Here is an 18,193-nt window from a genome sequence, read left to right on the forward strand (position 1 = left end):
TAAGCTGGTGGTCTCTCCATATAATGATTAATGAGAGGTGATGTACCCTTCGGGATTAAGCATAAAAAGGAGGCTCAATCTCATTATCCTGTTCCTTGCCTCCCACTGCTGCCACTGCCTCTCTACTCTACCTGTCTAGCACTCTAGCACCACCACCGAACCCTGCTGCACATGCCACCTCCGCCATTCTCCACCTCCTCACCTCACCACCAACCCAACTACGCCCCTGACACAGATCCTCAAAAGATCGTAAGTGAACGCATCTACAACGAAAAATGGAACCTAGTGTCATCAGAGCCCATGCCCCTAACATACAGCATCATGCGTCATACAAGTGCGCCTTTCTAATATACTAAGTGCATTTTACCTTAAAATGTTGCATTCATACATAGAAAAGCATGTACTACATCTGTGAATTTTAGGATTTTTTAACACACATTTCAACAAGATTGTATCATTTTGAGTCTGTTCCTGCATTAGGATATTTTGATCAAGAATGGCAGGATTTCTATATTTACACTAGTGTGAGGACAGGCTATGAACAGTAGATAGTACAGGAATTTATGTTTGCTCCAGAATGGAAGCCTTCACAGAACACAAGCTCAATAAAATTCTAGAACTAATCCACCAGAATGTACAACAAATGGGCATTTCCATTATGGAGCAAGGCCTCGTCTCGGAAAAAAAATCCACCAGCGTCAATTTCCGGTTGTATTTTGCATATAAACAAAAATTTTGAAGCCTGATAATGTATTCCCCTACGGCCCTACCCACTCAATAAACACACAAAAGGGACATATGGGCTGCCTCACCATTCAATAAATACAACACACCTTTCCTTTTATTGAATGGTATTATAGCATTCAGCAAGACAACAGTATATGTACCTGAAGAGATCGAACTTGTTTTAGCAAAGCTTCAGAACATGCCAACAGGTTACCCTTGGTCTTGTGCCATCTCGCATACAAACCCCATACGTCCGCATTGCTGCCTCCACTTCGCACAATCTGCAAGCACAACCAAGATATAAACCGCAATCTGGTATACAAATATAAGACGAAATGTCCAGAGAGGTTAGTAACCTGCTGAAGGATATCACCAATAATATCTAACAATTGATTGGATTGTCTTGTCTCTTTATTTGCGCCGTCTGATGCTTCGTGAGAATCAACAAAGTGTGGAGGTTGTTCTTCAAGCAGTGCCATCACCTTGTCCAATATATCAACGTTGAAGCGTTTGTTTGAGGATAAATTTAACACAGTTTTTGAAGCTTCAAGTGTCTGCAGAAGAAACTTAGCATTATTTGAAGATTCATCTTGCACAAATAAAAATCACTTTAGCTGACATAGAAGACTTGATATTCAAAAGAGGTACATTTACCCCTAAGATTTTTTAGGACACCTCATCTACTCCATATGATTATGCAACACTACAACACCAATTCTTAAATAACTGCGTAGTGAAATAGAGAGAAACCACAGATAACAATATGTCCTATGAAAGCAGAAAACGTCCCAGCGACTTGCCCTTTCTGTGATCAGTGAAACCATTCAGCATCTTTTGATCTGATATGTTTTCACTCGGCAAGCATGGTTTCCTTCAGAAAGATAGACTACAATGACTGAAACTGCTGTATTTTCTAGTTGGTGCCTTGGTACTGTGCACTGAAGACGGTCAACAAGCAGCACAAAAGGGCCCCAACTCTCTCATAATCCTTCTTGCTTGGGAGGTTTCGAAACATCGCAATGGTTGTGTGTTCAATGGAGTCACCCAATATTAGTGTGGTTCTAAGGTCGATAGCACATCCTGCTCTGTGGCTTACTATTAAGGGCATCAGCCTTGGTCTTGGGGCAACGGCACCACAACAGTAGCAGGGCGGCGCACAGCAGAAGCAGTGCAGCAGCCAGCAAACAGAAGCTCACATCCAGGAACAAGTTAGTTGCATGCATTATTATCTACGTGTTAGTTGGCTTGGACGCATGGCTACTGGTTAGTTTGTTAGACACACATATCCAACTTTTAGCCGCATTAACCCGTTAGCACATATGATAGGCTCTATATAAAGAGCATACCATCTCCATTGTAAGCTAAGCAAGGACCTAAAAGAAGCAGCAAGAGCCTCCAGAGGGAGAGGTTCCTGCTATTCGATCTATCCCTAGTCAAACCATATCATGTATAGCCAGAGCTAATGAGCTCAAGCTGTTAGTTATGGGTTAATTCAGTAGTGCCTCCTTGGACACGAGTTTGTTCTGCTTGTTGTGTGTCTGGTGTAAGGTAACTATTTTCTTCTTTAATTAAATGATACACAACTCTCCTTTATATTTGAGGAGGGGAAGAAAGCAGAAAATGTCTAGCCAAGTTCTCAAAAGACATACATACCAGTCGAACATTTCCTGTGTCCAAAGCAACTTTACTGTAATTTTCCCAAATTTCCCAGCTATTCCTCCTATAAATAATATATTGTTAATCAAGAATTTCTTTCAGCAAAAGCTTTATGGACAGAAGGTGGAACATACTTGAACTTTACAGCTTCCCTGAATGCTTGGACTGCTGCTTGACTTTTTCCCCTAATCATGTGCCTATACAATTAACTATATTAGAGTCTGGTACAGGGAAAAAATGGTATCACAAACAAACATCATTAGTAAATCTTAATTACTACAGATACAGTTAGCTATCCCACCCTATAGAGCAAGGCAATCACACCTGACCATTACATTTTACATAAAAATTTTAATCATATGTACTTGGTACATGATCAATTATATACCATGTAAATACATTTGGCTTCTCTTTTGCATTGGAACACTAACAATTGCTCTAAAAACATAATGAACCAAGAAACTGGCAAGTACTAACAACCACTGAGCACAAGATGAGACTGAAACACAAGCCTTCACGAAATATTTTTGAAAGATAGACCATGATGAACAACAGCAGAATACCATAGAGAGAAATGAAGAACCAATATATTCTACAGAGCACCTTGAATTGATAAGGTAAAAGAGTCCAAGATGAAACAAAAGAGAAAATATCAACAGTGCAGATGGGGAAACACATATCTGAGGCAAAAATGTCATCACATTGTAAATGGGAGTACATGATACCTAGTCAAACATAAATGCTAATGACATAGTAAATCAGGTCAACCATCTCCTAGATCCTAATACAAGATAAGGAACATTGAAGGTGAGCATACAGGCAGGCTATGTTGTTCCATGCTTCTCCATTCTCAGGATCTATCTGTACAGCACGACTAAACGCATCCACAGCTTTGTCAAGATCCTTATCCTGTATGAACACATCAAAACAGTAAATCTGTTTGACAACATATGTGCCAAGGAGCTATGCGAAATGCAGTCACAGTGACAATAACATTCCTGATATGGCGATAAAATCAAGTGGGAATGTAAAGGCGAAATCATGTTGCCACAATAAAAATTTAACTATTGCCATGCCAAGACTCAACATAATAGTTGGATCCACATTCAGGTTATAATGCAATAGCCAATGGAGCAATTCAGCTCATGCAAACATGCTCCCATATAATTTTCTTTGAACTTATGTTGACATGTCAGTGCCCACTGACAGTCCATGCATTCAGAAATATTCAAAAGCACTATCATCCACAGGGAAATGGAAACAGGAAGCCAAGCAGGAAAACTACTACACAACTGCTCTCTAACCATTGGATGATGGAACTGCACAAATTAATGCCGCTAGAGTGATGTATATGGTAAATCAGGTTCTATTTGTCACCTTGGTGGCTTTCAAAATCCAGTGTTCAAAAAACTGCTAGGCACTTTTGAAAATACAAAGGGACGATAGGGAGAAGAGGAAGGAGGATGAGAAGGGGTGTGGAAAAGAAAGGATATAAAATGGAGGTGGGTAAGAGCATTCAATGGCACACGAAAAGGGATCGGTGGCAAATGGTGGAGTGCATCTAAGGTCACCTTGACTTCACCCATGTGGTCATCTGACCTCACTACACAACCCATAATCACAGCGGCTAGCCACCACCTAGCACCTAGGTGGCTGCCTAGGACGATATTTTAAACACTGAAACCACTTGAGATTTTCTGCTTATGGATATGATAATTAGTTGAAAGCATATTCTTTTGAGCCTAGAGCCATAATGGGAAAACCATACAGAGATACAAGAACCGGTACAGGTTCCTGACTTAACATCAATGGTAGGTCTTGACTTGTAGTTTTACATGAACAGAAATGCAAAATAAGTTGTGAATAAGTAGTGGCCCACAATGTTACATGGGCATTTGTGTCCAAAAAATTTCTGCAATGTCGACACGTATCACAGTGTCAACTCGCACCCAACACTACCGGACTCTCATTCGGTACTTTTGTGAAAGAATCTTGGTATGGATGGAGAGAGGAAGCTCGTGCACACAAGCCAGGAGAGGAGAAAAAACGCAGCAGAAGAAAAAGATAGGCGTGTAGCGAGAGAAGCGTTTTTTAGGGTTATGCACAAACTGTAGCTAGTCTGCAGCTTCTGCTGTAGTCACAGGCCTTTTCCTTTGGAAAAACACTTAATGGGTTCGTGGCCTTCTAGTTTGTGTTGTAGGCCTAAGCTTAGACTAAATAACTGAAGAGCAAAAAATGATATTTATAAATTTCTAAAACATATATAGGTGAATCCCCAAATCCTAAATTTCTGAACTTGGCGTGAGGGACACCTGCAGCCGTGTTGGATTCCGACTCCCTCACCCGTGTCCCAGAAACACTGGTTGCCCATCCTCCCAAAAGTGAATCAGACAATAGGGCAGTTTTATTCAAATAAGTAAATGTGAAAAATCTCCTGTCTAAAGAAACGTCACAATTACACCACAATTACATGTGCAGAACAAAAAATGTGCATAGATACTTTCTCAAAAAGAATTTAAATTCTGCAAAATTACCTTCCATGCAGCTGTACCATACGCAAACCAGCCATCTGGAACCAAAGAGTTTAATGACAATGCAGATTCCCTGTTCAAAGTTCAAATACAAGAGATTTTGCAAGTTATTGAGGATAGACAACCATAAACAGTTTTGCTTAAGAAAGTCTGTACCATAGGATTTTGGATGTATTGAAGTCATTCCTGTTGTACGCACTGCGAGCCAGAGAACGCTACATGAAAAAGTAGATTGTAAGAACAACTCCCATTAAGAAACTACACAGATGGATGTCATTGATTGCCCAAGCAACATGGGAAAGCAACGATGTTGAATTGCCCACTCATCTCCTTATTCCAATGTCACTCACCACCCCATGTTCAGAGTTAAAGCATACTTTATATAGGTTTCAACACAAGAAAAACTGTCTCATTCTCCAATATGAGCCAATATAAACACTAGAACAAGCTAGCAGGCTGCTACAGGCAACAGGGATAACATGTGGTGAGCAAGTGTGTCGGATTGCACAGCATGAGGAACCGCAGTTGACACATGCGCAGTGCTCTGGTATCCTGGCTCAGTATGTAAGGTATAAACTTGTATATTTTTTCGAAAACATGATTGGAACTTTATAATTTGCTAACTTTATTTAGAGACTAGGAATCTTTATAGTTTCAGATACGAATCTTGGATGAAACTGCTATGAAAAATAAATTTAGTTTCTTTATTCACTTCGGGACTCCCTGAAGCTTGAGATGCACATTCCAAACTCTCGAAAAACTAGAAGTTTTGTGAGCCTGGGATCATATGATCAACAATTCTGATATATTCCTCAAAGGACAGTCACAAAACAAGGTTGAGGCGCTCATAGCACCTAAATTGAATATGTAGGTTTCATGGTTTTTGAGGCATTGTGGTGTTGGGGGCACGCCTGGACTCCTGGGTGTCGCAAGGTGTTGGGGACACGCCTGGATGCCTAGGCGACGTGGCTTAACTAGGACCTTATGACGTCCTCTGGGTTGGGGGCACGCCTGGACACCTAGGCGACGACTTAAGCGATGTCTCAAAAACCATGGTAGGTTAGATAATAGGACCTCAAAGCAGATAGATGTTTTCTGGTTACAAAATCCCACCTATCACTTATCAAGCCGCTTTATAACTGCACTTCATTTTCTGGTTACTCCACTTTATCATATTCATGGTAATCACAGAGAGGCTTAAGCTTCTCTCGCGGCTCTTATGGATCTGAACTCACTTCTAGCTTAGGCTCTTAGTAATGCTCAAATAAGAACATGTTGGAAAATCTCTCAACCTGTGCTCTGAAACTTTTTGGTGCTAGCTGAATGTGCTATCCCACTGACATGGCGTACCACGCCCTAGTCCAATTCATATATACATGATCCACCACAAACAAGATGATCAAGGAAACTGAAAAGAATTGAATGGTAACTTTACCATAGCTCGGGCAGATTTATTATTTGACACTTCCAATGCCTTTTTATAATGATCATCATTATTTGTAACATCACCAAGTGAACACCTAAATGAGAAAGTCTCTCATCAGATAACAAAATGAAAAGAAATAAAACAACAAAAATTAGGCAGAACATGGTTATTCCACACAAATAAATGAGAGAACTTAGTAAATCACATAGTTCTCAGGAATCTCTTCATTGTATTTGTTTTGACAATCTCAAGAATTTTTTCAGTGGTCTATCTAACATGTATCACGTCCGCATAGTGATGATATTGTCCTCAATGTATAGCAGTTCTTAATACTACATAGGAGAATCACATAGTTCTCAGGAATCCCTTGTTTGTATTTGTTTTGACAATCTCAAGAATTTTTAGCTGTTCTATCTAATATATATCACGTCGGCATAAACATTACGATATTGTCCTCAATGTATAGCAGTTCTTAGTACAGCAACAACATAGCCTTTCAGTCCCAAGCAAATTGGGGTAGGCTAGAGTTCAAACCCAACAAGAGCCACAAATCAGGGTTCAAGCACATGAATAGCTGTTTTCCATGCACTCCTATCCAAGGCTAAATCTTTGGGTATATTCCATCCCTTAAAATTTCCTTTTATTGCCTCTTCCCATGTCAATTTTGGTCTTCATCTACCTCTCCTCGCATTACTATCACGCCTTAGGGTTCCACTACACACCGGTGCCTCCGGAGGCCTTCGTTGGACATGTCCAAACCATCTCAGCCAGTGTTGGATAAGTTTTTCTTCAATTGGTGTTACCCCTAACCTATCACGTATATCCTCATTCCGAACTTGATCCTTTCTCGTATGACCACAAATCCAACGCAGCATACGCATTTCCGCAACACTTATCTGATGGACATGTCGTCTTTTTGTAAGCCAACATCCTGCACCATACAGCATTGCAGGTCTAATCGCCATCCTATAAAACTTACCTTTTAGCTTCAATGGTACCCTCTTGTCATATAAAATTCCTGATGCTTGGCGCCACTTCATCTACCCCGCTTTGATTGTATGACTAACATCCTCATCAACATCCCATCTCGATGTAGCATTGATCCCAAATATCGAAATGTATCCTTTCTAGGCACTACTTGACTTTCCAAACTGACATCTCCCTCATGTGTAGTAGTGCCAAAGTCACATCTCATATATTCAGTTTTAGTTCTGCTGAGTCTAAAACCTTTTGACTCTAAGGTCTCCCGCCACAACTTCAATTTCCTATTTACTCCTGCTCGACTTTCATCAACTAGCACTACATCATCTGCGAAGAGCATTCACCAAGGGATATCCCCTTGAATGTCCCTTGTTACCTCATCCATCACCAAGGCAAATAGATAAGGACTCAAAGCAGACCCTTGATGCAGTCCTATTCTAATCGGAAAGTCATATGTGTTGCCATCACTTGTTCGGACTCTAGTTACAAGTCATATGTGTTGCCATCACTTGTTCGGACTCTAGTTACAACATTGTTGTACATGTCCTTAGTAAGTCCAACATACTTCGTTGGGACTTTATGTTTGTCCAAAGCCCACCACATAACATTCCTTGGTATTTTGTCATACGCCTTCTCCAAGTCAATGAAAACCATGTGTAGGTCCTTCTTCTCCCTATACCGCTCCATAACTTGTCTTATTAAGAAAATAGCTTCCATGGTTGACCTTCCAGGCATGGAACCAAATTGGTTCATAGAGACCCGTGTTATCCTTCTCAAACGATGCTTGATAACTCTCTCCCATAGCTTCATAGTATGGCTCATCAACTTAATTCCTCGGTAATTAGTACAACTTAGAATATCTCCCTTATTCTTGTATATTGATACTAGTATACTTCTCTACTCTTCCGGCATCTTGTTCGACTGAAAAATATGGTTGTACAACTTGGTTAGCCATACTATGGCTATATCCCCGAGGCATCTCCACACCTTAATTGGGATACCATCCGAGCCCATCGCCTTACCACTTTTCATCCTTTTCAACGCCTCTCTGACCTCAGATTCTTGGATCTTCCACACAAAGTGCCTATTGGTGTCATCAAAAGAGTCATCCAACTGCAAGGTTTTTCTCATTCTCACCATTGAACAATTTGTCAAAATACTCTTGCCATCTATGTTTGATCTCATTCTCCTTTACCAAGATGTTCTCCATTTCATCCTTAATGCACTTAATTTGGTTGAAGTCCCTCGTCTTTCTCTCACGAACCTTAGCCATCCTATAGATACCCTTCTCTCCTTCCTTCGTACCTAATCGTTGATAAAGATCCTCATACGCCCTACCCTTTGCCACACTTACAGCTCGCTTTGCGATCTTCTTTGCCTCCTTGTACTTCTCTATGCTGTCCACACTCCTGTCATGGAACAAGCGCCAATAGCACTCTTTCTTCTCCTTAATAGTCCTTTGGACATCCTCATTCCACCACCAAGTATCTTTATCTACAACTCTACCCCCCTTGGTCACTCCAAGCACCTCCAAGGCCACCTTCCGAATGCAATTTGCCATCTTCTCCCACATGTTGTTTGCGTCCTCTCCTTCCTTCCAAGGGCCCTCTTTGATTACCCTTTCCTTGAAGACCTCTGACGTCTCCTCTTTCAGTTTCCACCACTTTGTTCTTGCAATCTTGGCTTGTTTATCCCTGCGTGCGCACATCTGAAAACAAAAGTCCGCCACCACAAGCTTATGTTGAGAAACAACACATTCCCCTGGTATCACCTTGCAATCCAAGCATGCCCATTTATCCTCTCTTCTTGTGAGGATAAAGTCAATCTGGCTATAGTGTTGGCCACTACTAAAAGTCACTAAATGGGACTGTCTCTTCCTAAAGAAAGTGTTCGCTATCATCAAGTCAAAAGCTACTGCAAAGTCCAAGACTTCCTCTCCCTCTCTGATTCCTACTACCATACCCAAAAACTCCATGAACCGCCTCGAAGCCTACACTTGTTGTACATACATGCCCATTAAGATCTCCTATGAAAAGCTTCTCGCTAGAAGGTACAGTTCTAACCAGGCTATCTAAATCTTCCCAGAAAAGCCTCTTAGCACTCTCATCATGGCCTACTTGGGGGCATACACACTAATTACGTTCAAGACTATATCACCAACGACAAGCCTAACTAGGATAATCCTATCCCCTTGCCTTCTCACGTCCACCACTCCATCCTTGAGACTCTTGTCAATCAAAACTCCCACTCCATTTCTATTTGCAGCTGCCCCTGTGTACCAAAGCTTGAAACAGGTATTGTCCACCTCCTTCGCCTTTTGGCCCTTCCATTTAGTCTCTTGAACGCACAAGATATTTACACGCCTCCTAGTCGCTACATCAACTAACTCTCTTAGCTTACCTGTAAGACCCTACATTCCAACTACCTACACGAATCCTAGTTGGTTCAACTAGCTCCCTTGCCCTTCGCACCCGTCGAGAGAGATGTGAAGACCCTTGCTCATTTTTCACTACACCCGAGCGCCGATGTAGCGCGCCACTAAGGAAATAACGACCCAATCCTTGCTCACTTGACACCATGCCCAGATTGCGACACGGCGCGTCAACAAGGGGGAGACGACCCAGCCCTTGCCTATTTAACACCGTACCCGGGTTCCGATATGGCGTGTCGCTAAGAGGGTTACGCCCCAACGGATTTCTCTTGGGTTTCATCTCCATTAGAATAGCAGTTCCTAGTACAAGATAGGATAATCGCTAAAAAGGTAAAAAGAAACTGAAAATCCATTTAAGATTTAATTGCCTTTTCAGAGAGATTGTGGAGCACAATCTTTTGGGCGGTATCAGGACATCACTCTTTACATATTTTATCAATTGTCTAGTGCTCTCAATGAAAATAATAGTGTGACCATTAAATGAATGCCATTTAGCTTCAGAGAGTTCCTCAACTTTTCCTATCCATCCACGTTTTCATGTTTCTAGCTGCTTCCCACTTCCAATTTGTAGGTTAAGTGGCAGATGGTAGCAAAGTAAATAAAATTCAGAAACATATACCGAAGTTGCTACAATATAGATTTGAATTTGTTCTGCAGTGGAAGAATCCAAGTGTCGCAAATGTGACATCCTTTCTTAAGTAACAGAAAACTGCTTAAGAAGATGGCAGAGAATCTGTAACATTTTACTGAAAAGAGAAAAATAGTCCCCAAGATACTTACCATAACCTTGGGTCATTTGGTGTAACAGAGAGTCGAGCATTTATCAGACTAACTGCATCAGCCACTTTACCTAATAATCTGCCGAAGAACAAAACTTAAGTGTTCGTTATAGCAAAGATTCAACCAAACGTATGGCGCATCTATTTCAAGTTCAAATGCATACCTATAGCAATATATTAAATTATCCCACAACTCAAGATCTTTAAAGATATCCAGCGCTTCTCCAACTATACCGCAACTGATCAAAAGTTCACCGTATTCTCTGAGTAGTAAAACAACTCCCAAGTCAAATCAGTGTTCCCAAAAGGAAGAACAAAGAAGCTTATGAATATTGCTGCATACTTCCTCAATGCAGGTAGAGTTGGCATATGAACCCCAAAAACCATTTTAACTCTCTGTGCGGTCACAGGGAATTCTTTTCCAACATCTTCAACCTAAAGAATACATCAAATCTGCATATTAGTAGCAACATATATTGCAAATCAACACTTCTCAATCAAACCTAAAATGAAGTGTTTAATATAAATAACTGGCAATAGACTGGGGAAAGGCCAGTTGCCTAGGCCTGTCAGGTTTGGTTGACCATTCTCGCAATTGAGCCATCAGCCTCTCCATGCAAAAAAATATACGCACATTAAGAGAACCTAAGACATATCTACAGCAGCAGCTAACAAGGCACTTTGAGCCCTTGGTAAGTCATAACCAACTAGACATTGATTAGTCAACTTTGGAGGGGAAACATAGTCTATTTAACTATGTAAGTCTCAACCAATATGGTAGCCAGCAATCAGACCGGTGAGAAACTGAACCGCGAAAGACCAGGTCAATTATCAACCTGGGTTTATAAGAACTGACCAAAAGAGAACTAAAGGGGAGATGGGAATGGAGGGACAAATATTCGTTAAAAATTGAAATTTACTTCATTTAAATTTTTCAACAGGCATGGTGCTGCCATGAAATTGTAATCATTTTAGATGAAGAATGTAATTGTAAGTTTAGAGCATCATGGTTAGGCGACTTAGGAACTAGAAAAGCTACTGAACGATGGATCCAAGGTAGCCTGAATCAAGAGATAGTTAATCTTGAAACAAGTGCAAGTAATAACCTACCCCGTAGTTCAATGTTATGGAATCAATGAACCATGGCAGCAATCGAAATACTATACCCAAAAACTATTTCAGGATATGAGAACAAAGAATTAGCCATCCAAACAACAAAGTTGAAGAAAATGGAACAATGACATTGATAAATACCAAAGAGCTGATAAGCTGCAGATATTCAAGTGATCAATAAGAAAAAATAAATAAGACAAACTGTAACCATAATGAAAAAGATAATGTCTACATGAAATCTGGAAATCTGGATGAAAACCCATATATATGCATCATGATTATTTGAACCTTTGAACAGAATTAATGTCATAAATGAGTTTAGCACTAACCAAATTCTCCATCATTAGCAGTGCCCTCTGCTTTGTTCGACTGCGGGTTGACTCCCATCTAATACGCAGTATATCACATAAGCTCCTGACCTGAAATAGGGGAAAAAAAAAGTACTTACATTTAACAAGCTATCCTTGATATACCTTCATGCATGCATGAAAAACTTAAGTTGAGTAAACAATATTGAAATATCCAGATATGGTTTGAGCAGAGAGCGAAATCTCCAGCACAGAACTAAAATGTGGAAAGACATCCCACGTATAGGTTGTGAGTTAAACATCAGAAAAGTACATCAGATTAGACATTGAAGGGTAGCACAGACTTGACCACTAGTAATAATCCAGAAACAGTTGAACATCCAACCAAGGGAAGTGTAGCTAAACCAGATTAAAGGCTGGCACTATGTTAAAAAGAAAGAGAACGAGCCTCAAACAGTCAAATCATTATTGTTGTGCTGTGCTAGCACAAGAAATGGTGGCACAAATGTTTCCACCAGAATAATATAGCACAATCAGGACAATACCACAAAGTAAGATTCGCCCTGAGAATCGATTGACTCTATGTATGGTGCCATCTCCCACCCTGTGTAAAACCAAAGAACTTACATATGAATAAAAAGTACATGATTGATAAATAATCATTTGGGAAATATATACCAAAATCCAGTTCAACACATAACATGGAAAAAAAAACTACTGCAGGAATATCAAAAATTGCTTCCTCTGTCCAAAACACAAGTTTTATATTTTGAATGGTTTTAATGTGTTGTCTCCTATACACCCATAACAAACACTAATCTAACATTTTGCATCTTCACATGCATGCATCCAATATTGTACTTAAAGTGACTAATTATGGTACTCCAGTCATCTTCAATGCATTCTTGCTTCATGTGCTAAGATAAGATACACATTGTATTTTTACAGTTTAGACTGAGGAAGTACAGTATTGGCCTAATAGTTCAAAAAGAAATTGTATGCGTACAAATAAAAACTGAAATAACATGCCAAACTCTGACAAATATTGATTTTCAATGCCATCTACTAAATTAACCTTTTCCATTAGGATGCTTCAATGCCTCCACACAAAACAAAAAAAAAATCATAGAAGGCTGTCACTTCTCATTCAGAATTTTCATTGCCTTAGCATGATCAGAACAAACTAAATTGCATTACTAAAGGAGCTATCTTATTCCCCATGCATATATGTGAAAACAACTTAACCAGACAGCGAGCATGTTACACCATGCCTTTACAAATAACATTTGAAATAGTTTAGATAGTATACCAAATAAAGCTATCTTTGTCGCCTAGAGGCCGATTTGCAAACAAAAATATAGTACCCAAATAAATTTATTTGAATGCTTAAAATTGAAAGACTATTTCATAAGTGTCCACAAGGAATGAGAACACAGGCATACCAGACATTTCATCGCTTCGACTCCTTCGGCTCACGTGCAAGCATTGTGCAAGTACAGCAGCCTGCTGGATAGCCGATAGTGATATATTTGCACTGGGACCTGTTGTATTCGCACTGGCAGAATTACTCCCATCATGCACCAGTCTGGGTGTCCTTAGTATGTCACAGAACTCATCGCTTTCAACAGGAACAGAACCCCTTGCATTTTTTAAAGCTGCATTGTCATTCTGAGCTAATGTGACTTCTGTAGCTTGTCCTTCATCAGATCCTGATTTATTGGTCTTCGCAACAAGCACCATTTGAGACTTTGCATCCACCTACAAGAGATGTCTTGTTTATTTTTCGAGAATGGCGGTTATCTCTATGTACAATCGAAAGATTAAATGCTATTTTACTCTCGCCATATTGCCATGCAAGTCCACTTTCTTAAGGGTTGTTATTTAACTATGTAATCCATTTGAGGAAACAAATGTCACAATTATTTCAATATGTCCCTTCTCTACTATACTTCAATGCTGAAAAATAGGTTTGCAGCATGCCATTGAATTATCTACGCAATTAACTATTTGTCAAATTTGGAGCCTTCTAAGCATGTGTGAATGGTAAGCTTGAACTCAGTGAACAGGAGAAAGTACAAATTCTTTCTTTTAGTGTGTTTTGAAAAACAAAGTTGATGTAGCTATCAACCAAACTCAGAGCAGATGGTATACAGAACACAAGAAAAAGGATCGCAAAGCGCAGCACAATCCACCTGATGTATTGTTCGAAAGCCAAGAATCCCTGTAAGGGAGAGGTGTAAGCCACATGCTTCTTGTGCGCTGTCCAGATGCAACCTACACATATATCCAAACAAGATCATAAGACAGTATCAAGACCTTGTTTTCTTATGAAAGAAAGCAAAGAAAATCTCTTCGAGAGAGAATATTACAGCCCTGAGAGAGAGAGAGAGAGAGAGAGAGAGAGAGAGACCTTGAAGCATCAACACGACCATATTTGTATTCCGCGATTCCAGCCTCTAAGAAAGAAGCTGAAACAAAATAAGAGCCTTCTCCATCACACAATAAGGGATCCCAGTAGGTAGAAACCTTTTCCAGTTCACCAAAATGACTCAGCATCTTGTTCTTGTACACTTGAACTTGATCATACAAAGACGACGACAACTCATCTAAAATGTTCTGCTGGAACATTGATATTCTAAACAACCACCATGACACACTCCAGCAATCAGAGAAACTCCATAGGCTGGTTAACAAAAGCTCTGCAAAGACAATAAACTGCAAAAGAATAAGATAGAAACTTCAAACACTGTAAATACAAAACAAGGGAAGACATGTCTCCACTTTAAAGACCACACGAGCAGATGTGCAGGCTTAGGTATAGAATCAACACAGCTTTTGTGTCCATTGCTGATTGTGGTAATGCAAAAAAAAAACAAAATCAGCCACTTTGTTACCATCTAGGGTACATATTACAGAAAGGCTCAATGCAGACGAAAGCTTTTAATCATAAAATTGACTCGACTCAGACAGAACTACAGCCGATTGTAAGATTAGACAAAAAAAAAGAGTACTATGGGAGTATGGGAGCAAAGCTAAGGGCCTGTGTCCATAAATATGTCAAAAATGTAAAATGAAGTACTGTATGATGTAATTACAATTTCTGCAATGTTACTCCCTCCGTCTCACAATGTTTGTCCAAAGAGCATACCTAGAAGGCATCAAAATTAAGTAAAGTTTAATTAATCGAATCAGATTTGTGCTTTTTGGATAAAATACAACAAAGAGTCACAAAATTTGGTAGAAATTTACATAGTTTGTGTGCCTCCTAGGTATGCAGAGCGGACAAATATTGTGAAACTGAGGTAGTAGTATTACTTTAGTAACGTAAAGCATTTAGGATGACCGCCTTTCCATATCCAGGACTCTCAAATTGCTTACATTTGGTGGAGGCATTTATTGTTGCAGGTGCCATGAACTGCGTTTATTCATAAAGAAATATCTAAGAAAAATAGATGTCAATATGCGGAATAGATGTCCCGTATCTTCAAAACAGTTTGCTATCGTCAACCTCACATTCTACACCTCGGGGAGTCATGTAAGAATATTTTCAAACTTGGACTCATCAGGCTACAGTCTAGCATAGAGCTGCATAACCCTTAGTCTACTTGGATGATATACCATATTTCCATAAAAAATGCTATATGCCACCAACATAATGATCAACTAATATAATTCTTCCATTTCTCAAGGCTCGGAAACCCACCATCCATGTCTTTCATCAAATGATATGTTATTTCAAAGCGTAGATCAACTGTTAAACTGTTTATGAAAAGATCATAGGGGAGGTTAGGGGCAAAAATGGTGATGGAAATTCTCGACCGACTGAGCTTCGTTTCCGGGAAAATGAGCTTCCGACCGTTTCCAATTCTACCGAAACACAAAACTTGTATTTCTAATCGCTTTCACCTCTACATTGCATTTCTCGTATAATAGCTGATTTAGAAAATATGGTAAATTCCCGATTGACCGAGCTTCGTTTCCGATAATGTAATTTTGTTTCCGATTGTTTTCATCCCTAGGGGAGGTGTGCATGAATTCAACTAAACTTTCAGAAGAATATCACACTAACCCAATATATCAAATTCCAAGACATAAATAGAAAAAATAAATGAGCCAACCTCAACGTACATACCTGCACGTGTGAAAATTTCCCATGAACATGAGAACCAAAAGAAGCTAATTTATCAGAAGCCCAGGAATCCCATATCTCTCCAAGATTACTATACCATCCTTCATCTAAAGATGAAGTCCAGAAAGGAAAAGTGGGAAACTCCCTTGGAGGCCTAAAGACAATTTATGAAAAGCAAATATATATCAAGAAAACTATATCTCCAAAAAATCCAACAGGTTTACATTAACATGAAAAGGTAAATCAGATTGCAATTTACAGCTTTGATAGAAACATATCATTCGTAATAAACAAAAGCGTGTATTAACAACTAGATGTGAAATCAGACAAAATACAATGTACTTATCATTCTATTGAAACACTAGCTAATCCTTTTTTCTTTATACATTGTTTTTGTATGGTATGCATACAATTTTTAAAAAAAATAACTCTCACAAGCTGAAATGGTCAATTACAGCTCAAACAGTATTGTTAGACCATGAACCTGCAGATATTCGTGTAAACGGGACACTAGGGCACATTTGAACACCAAACTCTGTTGCATGCATCTATTTATGATTCCATGACACCCTCTAGCAATCTTTCCTGTAAGCAGGCTTCTCAGGCAAGAAGCCACAAACAGTCCCCACAAGATTTATCTAACTACATCACATTCCCTCACCCATAGCTCCCTTCCAAGTACACTCATCTTCCTGACATGTACAAGGAGTATGACAACAATTGTGAATGGCAAAACACAATTTCCATTTTTTGTTTCCTATGTCAAAATTCAGGAACAGGACAAATAACTTCAATGTCTTAATTGGCAGACTGCAACATTATTTTATTTTACAAAATTTTATAACTCTAAAATCAGCAAATTTTAAAGTGACTCTAAAACATGCAATCAAATTTACAGCAGATTAAGTCCAGAGGCTAAATGGAAATCGCCCATAACATTATGTTGGAACCAATGCTTAAAATTGTTTCCACTATCTAGAATGCAAGCTGCCGTTGATCAAATATCCCAGGAATACTTAAAAAAATTACATTTCTTCCACAAGTTGTTTGCCAAACTAACCGAACATAGTGAGCTGATTTCTCTATAAATCTATATTCATACATACAAAAAACAAACGGGGACAAAACCCAAGAAAATAACTCACCCAGTCAAGTTCAGTTGCGTGAACGCGAGCAGCGCGGCCACCGCGGTGGAGAGCACAACCGCGCACCTGCACTCGAACCCCTCTCCCTTCGCTCCCCCGTCCCCATCCCCGCGCAGGAACGCCCCGGCGGCAGCGGCCAGGTCGGCGTAGAACTCCGCGGCGGAGCCGGGAGGCCCAGAGGAGGCGGAGGCCGGGAGAAGGTGCGGCGCGACGGCTGCCAGAGCTGCCTCGTAGTCGCCGGCCTCGACGGCGGCGAGCGCTGAGGCCGCGGTGGCGCCGAGCGGGTGCGCAGGGGGAGGGGAAGCTGCTGGGGGCGGGTTCGAGGGCGGGGGGGGGAGGGTGCAGCGGAGGAGGCGGAGCTCGGCCTCGCGGAGGAAGCCGGGGCGCCGGGTGGGGGCCGCCATGGCGTTCGCCGGCGGCGAGGTTTAGGGTTTTAGCGCGGAGTGTGAAGAGACAGGAGCTGAGAAGACGTGGACCAGGTGGTTTATGAGGTGCGATTTGCACGCCGTTCAGCTAGAAGCCCAGAATGGCCGCAGCAGGTTCCGGGCCCTTTTTTTTTCCCTTTCACTCGCTCTGAAAACTGGAAAAGCGTATCCTATCTTCTGAGTACTGATGAGCAGTTGAGCACCCTACCAAGCAATGGAGTGATAATTAATACAAGAAAAAAAGTCCAAATTGCTATCGTATAGGTTAGGTTCATATAATCCCCTAATCTATTAAAAAGTCTATTTAAACCCTTGTTTTTGCTAAACCCGGTCAAAATACACCTTTAATACAGATTTGAAACTGGATTTGCTAATTTAGCTGGTTTTTAACAGAAAACCCCCTTCACATGTCTCCCTCCCCGTCGCTTTCTGGTTTCTCGCTCGTGCCTGGCTTCGCCGCCAGTGCTTGTGCTTGCGGCAGCGGCAGCAGCCCGTGCGTAAGTAGGACCCCGTTTTCTTCCACTGACTTATTTTTAGCACCCG

General features: G+C 40.5%; 1 protein-coding gene across 1 annotated transcript in view; it reads right to left on the minus strand.

Annotated features, from left to right (window-relative positions):
- The window catches only part of LOC101761021 (tetratricopeptide repeat protein 27 homolog), a 20,330-nt gene extending 2,602 nt beyond the window's left edge, over positions 1–17,728 (minus strand). The window contains exons 1-18 of the mRNA XM_004956068.2: positions 17,226–17,728; positions 16,084–16,234; positions 14,362–14,666; positions 14,144–14,225; positions 13,394–13,709; positions 12,497–12,555; positions 11,973–12,062; positions 10,874–10,965; positions 10,695–10,793; positions 10,532–10,609; positions 6,349–6,433; positions 5,070–5,128; positions 4,917–4,986; positions 3,200–3,291; positions 2,517–2,579; positions 2,380–2,446; positions 1,083–1,280; positions 888–1,007 (exon numbers count right to left, since the gene is read on the minus strand). Of these exons, the coding sequence (XP_004956125.1) occupies positions 888–1,007; positions 1,083–1,280; positions 2,380–2,446; positions 2,517–2,579; positions 3,200–3,291; positions 4,917–4,986; positions 5,070–5,128; positions 6,349–6,433; positions 10,532–10,609; positions 10,695–10,793; positions 10,874–10,965; positions 11,973–12,062; positions 12,497–12,555; positions 13,394–13,709; positions 14,144–14,225; positions 14,362–14,666; positions 16,084–16,234; positions 17,226–17,629 (2,430 nt within the window). The 5' untranslated portion in view covers positions 17,630–17,728. The remainder of the gene's footprint in view (positions 1–887; positions 1,008–1,082; positions 1,281–2,379; positions 2,447–2,516; positions 2,580–3,199; positions 3,292–4,916; positions 4,987–5,069; positions 5,129–6,348; positions 6,434–10,531; positions 10,610–10,694; positions 10,794–10,873; positions 10,966–11,972; positions 12,063–12,496; positions 12,556–13,393; positions 13,710–14,143; positions 14,226–14,361; positions 14,667–16,083; positions 16,235–17,225) is intronic.
- Positions 17,729–18,193: the final 465 nt, after the last annotated feature.

This window comes from Setaria italica, chromosome II, assembly GCF_000263155.2.
Source record: "Setaria italica strain Yugu1 chromosome II, Setaria_italica_v2.0, whole genome shotgun sequence".
NCBI classification, from domain to species: Eukaryota; Viridiplantae; Streptophyta; class Magnoliopsida; order Poales; family Poaceae; genus Setaria; species Setaria italica.